The sequence below is a fragment of the Nanorana parkeri genome, unplaced genomic scaffold, assembly GCF_000935625.1.
Source record: "Nanorana parkeri isolate BGI_ZX_2015 unplaced genomic scaffold, ASM93562v1 scaffold1330, whole genome shotgun sequence".
Classification (NCBI taxonomy): domain Eukaryota; kingdom Metazoa; phylum Chordata; class Amphibia; order Anura; family Dicroglossidae; genus Nanorana; species Nanorana parkeri.
Window position 1 is genome coordinate 43,477 of NW_017307598.1, and position 4,792 is coordinate 48,268.

Here is a 4,792-nt window from a genome sequence, read left to right on the forward strand (position 1 = left end):
CCGCTCCAAGCTCGCTCCCGGGAGGGACTACAATCTCAATACAAATGAGTAAACTAAATGTGGGATTGTAGTCCATCCCGGGAGCGAGCTTGGAGCGGGCAGCTACTCTACAACACACACAGGGACCATGGGGAACAGACGTAGCCCCCCTCCAGAAGGAAGGACAGTGTCAGAGATGATTGGAGGATCTACAGCCGAGTGATACACAAATAAGACACATTGTTGTTCACAGTTAAGGTTCTTGAATGTATTCTTAAGATTTAACTCAGGAGTTTAGTGTCACTTTAAGCTTGGCCCAGGCCTTTTGTTCAATGCCGGAAACACTCTTCTCACCAAAACAGCCAATGGGAATGCCAAACCAGCTCACTGCAGCTTAGAAGCACGTCGACTACAGGTCAGGTCAGATGCACCTGTGAAGGAACTCTCAAGGTTCTTTGTATCCATATGTAATACCGTCTTTATCTGACCTTAAACCAAGTGGGTAAAGTGGACCCTGGTGTGCTGGTGGCTTATCCTTCTACGTGTGGAACTCTCTAAGATTCTGATCTACATAGGACACTGAACGCATGTGATCGCTCTGTGCATTTTGCCAACTACACAAATCCTAAATGTGAGCCCTTGTTGCTCGTTTTTATTGCCACTTGAGAAATGAAGGTTGTTTTTTCTCCTTCAATGTTTCCTGCTAGACATAAATGTCATCAATAATCACGTAGAATATGGTCATAATTTCCTGCTCTTCATCTCTAATCCTCCTCAGCAGACATGGAAGATTTTATTCCAGTAAAACCTATACTCAGTGGAAGTGCTTTTCCTTTTTATCGGCAAAGTGCTTCTTCATTTTTTCCGAAGTGTAGGAGATGACTAAAGCTTTGTTGGGTTGTCTCAAACACTGGGTGCCTCGTGGATCTATAGTCTATTCATTTCTAAAATACTCACACATTCCACAAAACTATTTGTTGGGCATAGGGTTTGGGTGCTTTCATTTTACAATTATATGTCTTCCGTGTCCAGAGCTACAAATAAATACCCATACAGGTTAGGAGGAATCATGAACCACAGTCAGTGAAGGGGTTAGAAAGGGAAGTGGCTAGTACATAAGGAAAAAGAACCTACCAGCAGAGGGCTCCAGCACACGCATGACACCAGTGTGATTGCCAACAGCTGCACCACCATCTCCAAGTCATGAGAACGGGTTCCCCGACGGTGTCTCCTGCGGTCCCCTTCAGATTTTCTCTGCATCCGTGCTCTCAGCAAAGTAACCCCAACTATCATGTTGCATATAAGAGCAGCAGCCAGGGACCCCAGACCCAATCCGGAAAATAGAAGGCAAAATCCTGGGGGCTCCTGCAAAAAGCACCAGGTTCCTGAAGGTTGCAACCCATACGTTCCATAGCCGAGAAATGGAAGGGTGGACACCAGAAGAGCTACTGCCCAGGTCAAGGCCAGGCTTATCCGTGCTCGGTTGTGAGTAACCATAATGGCATGCCAGAGGGGTCTTGTAAGTCCGAGGCAACGTTCGCATGCCATGAGAAGGCCAAGAAAGAGCGGGGAAAGGCCGAAGAACACCATGCAGCACCCGAGAAATTGACATCCGCCCATTGATATTCCGCCATAGGAGTAGAGCCAGAGAACGAAGGATCCTGTGATGACATGTCCAGCCAAGTCTGTCAATAAAAGACCCGAAGCCAAGAGGAGGAACTGCGCTCTGGAACGTCGGAGCCGCCGAGAGTGGGAGTATGCCCGGGCAAGGATCCAGAGGCCGAGAGCATTGGATAACGCTCCTATAGCCATGGACAGGGATGGAAGGAGTGGGCTGGATGATTCTGATCGAGGAGGTGCGGTGGTATAGGTAGGAGAGGTCGGAGGCCAAGCAGAAAACATTGAGGAATAAGAGGAGTTGGAATGTAGGGGTGGGGACATTAGGAGGTGACAAGCTGATAGAAACCAGTGAAGCGACTGCTGAAGATGAAACATGCGACAGCCATTTCCAGTATGCGAGGAGGCAAATGTTCCAGAGAGGTGGATGGTGGGTTCAGAAGATAGGTATGGAGATGGAAATGTTCCAGAGAGGTGGATGGTGGGTTCAGAAGATAGGTATGGAGATGGAAATGTTCCAGAGAGGTGGATGGTGGGTTCAGAAGATAGGTATGGAGATGGAAATGTTCCAGAGAGGTGGATGGTGGGTTCAGAAGATAGGTATGGAGATGGAAATGTTCCAGAGAGGCGGATGGTGGATGAGTTCAGAAGATAGGTATGGAGATGGAAATGTTCCAGGTGGGCGGATGGTGGACGAGTTCAGAAGATAGGTATGGAGATGGAAATGTTGCAGAGGGGTGGATGGTGGACGAGTTCACAAGATAGGTATGGAGATGGAAATGTTCCAGAGGGGTGGATGGTGGGTTCAGAAGATAGGTATGGAAATGTTGCAGAGAGGCGGATGGTGGACGAGTTCAGAAGATAGGTATGGAGATGTTGCCATCATTATGAACACGCCGGATGGAGATGGAGAAGGAAAAAAAAGAAAAAAGAAAGTTATTTTTTATTCTCAGTTCCGAATCCCTCAACTGCGTCTTATCATGAATTCATCGATGACACGGGTACTACCACTAATATCCATGAAAGCTGGAACCACAACACTCACTGCTCAGGCTTATTAATTATGGCTACTTAACGCTCAAAACTTATTTTTGACCAAATTTGGTGTATTATAACAGGTCAGAAAAATAATACATTTTATAAAAAGGAATTTGAACTTATATTATTCACTTTTGGTCATACGTGCTCTTCAGGTGCCTTTTGTGTCCTATGGTAAATGTCCACAGGAGGGTTTATCACCACCTTTTATGAAGTTAGATCACCTTAGACTACCTTTCATAAAATTAGGTCACTTTAGACCTCCTTTTATACTTAGGTCACCTTAGACCTCCTTTTATAGTAAGGTCACTTTAGACCTCCTTTTATACTTAGGTCACCTTAGACCTCCTTTTATAGTAAGGTCACTTTAGACCTCCTTTTATACTTAGGTCACCTTAGACCTCCTTTTATACTTAGGTCACCTTAGATCACCTTTTATACTTAGGTCACCTTAGACCACTTTTTATGGTTAGGCCACCTTAGACTACCTTTCATAAAGTTAGGCCACCTTAGACCACTTTTTATAGTTAGGCCACCTTAGACCACCTTTTGTAAAGTTAGGTCACCTTAGACCACGTTTTATAGTTAGGCCACCTTAGACCACCTTTTATAAAGTTAGGTCACCTTAGACCACCTTTTATAGTAAGGTCACTTTAGACCTCCTTTTATACTTAGGTCACCTTAGACCTCCTTTTATACTTAGGTCACCTTAGATCACCTTTTATACTTAGGTCACCTTAGACCACTTTTTATGGTTAGGCCACCTTAGACTACCTTTCATAAAGTTAGGCCACCTTAGACCACTTTTTATAGTTAGGCCACCTTAGACCACCTTTTGTAAAGTTAGGTCACCTTAGACCACGTTTTATAGTTAGGCCACCTTAGACCACCTTTTATAAAGTTAGGTCACCTTAGACCACCTTTTATAAAGTTAGGACACCTTAGACTACCTTCTTATACAGTTCGGTCACCTTGGACCACCTTTTATAGGTAGGCCACCTTAGACTACCTTTCATAAAGTTAAGCCACCTTAGACCACCTTTTTTAAAGCTAGGTCACCTTAGAACACATTTTATAAAGTTAGTTCACCTTAGACCATCTTTTATAAAGTTAGGTCACCTTAGACCATCTTTTATAAAGTTATGTCACCTTAGACCACCTGTTATAAAGTTAGGACACCTTAGACCACCTTTTTTAAAGTTTGGAATCCAAGTGCCGGTGTGACCACTCTTCAAGGATCCAAGGTGTTACTTTTACTACTTCTCTGTGTCCCCCAAAAGATCTCAGTCCCCAAATAACACTCTACAAATCTGACCATCGTGGACCCTAGGGGGCTGCTCACTTCCACATAGAGCCCTGAGAAGCTCTGCTCCTTCTTCCAGAGTTACGTAGATAGTTGTGTTTAAATTTCCTCTATGACAACAAGGAAAATGTGAATGTTTTCCTTGGAACACAATAGATCCTTCTCCAGCTTGGAAAGCCATTATGAAACAAGACAAGTTATAAATACTCGTTCCCGAGTTGATTATTTTCCTGTCGTGGGTCACAAACACCAAATCTGTCACGAAGATTTATTCCAGAAGGTATCACATTTGGGTGGAACGGTGGACGCCTGTTCCTGATCTTCCTAACAGGTTACTTTGTGTACAATCAAACATTGTGGATTATCCTGAAATTCCATATTTATGAAGATTGTTAAAGCTGCACACCCTCCCAGTTGCTATGAGTTCCTCTGCCCCATACATCATGCCCGTAGTATCTAGAACGCTCACCTCTCTCTTTTTCGGGACGTCTGGGATGTCCGTTGGGAACGTCTTGTTCTCTCTTGAGTGACAATCCCGGGGTGTGTCTGCTTTAGCCACAGTCCATGGTGTGATTGTCCTATTACACTTGGCTGACTTACATGAAAGTCACGCAGGGTCCTCCTCAGATGCGCTCGTGTCTCTTCTCCGCATCGGTCTCTCGCTGATGGCCCCTCTTCTTTGCCCTCCCCCCCTCGGTGTCTCAGCTCAGTCCATTATCTGCACTTGTATCTCCCTCGTCTGAGCTCCCTCGTTGTATCTCCCTCGTCTCTTTCTATACTCCTCGCTATCATCCCTCTCACATCCTCCCCTGGATGGTGCCTCCTCCTTCCACGAGGACCAGGAGAAGGGTGAGA

General features: G+C 45.0%; 1 protein-coding gene across 1 annotated transcript in view; it reads right to left on the minus strand.

The window, feature by feature from the left end:
• Positions 1-1,932, minus strand: part of PTGER1 (prostaglandin E receptor 1) — a 29,343-nt gene extending 27,411 nt beyond the window's left edge. The window contains exon 1 of the mRNA XM_018569406.1: positions 1,114-1,932. Within this exon, the coding sequence (XP_018424908.1) occupies positions 1,114-1,920 (807 nt within the window). The 5' untranslated portion in view covers positions 1,921-1,932. The remainder of the gene's footprint in view (positions 1-1,113) is intronic.
• Between the last annotated feature and the right edge of the window lie 2,860 nt (positions 1,933-4,792).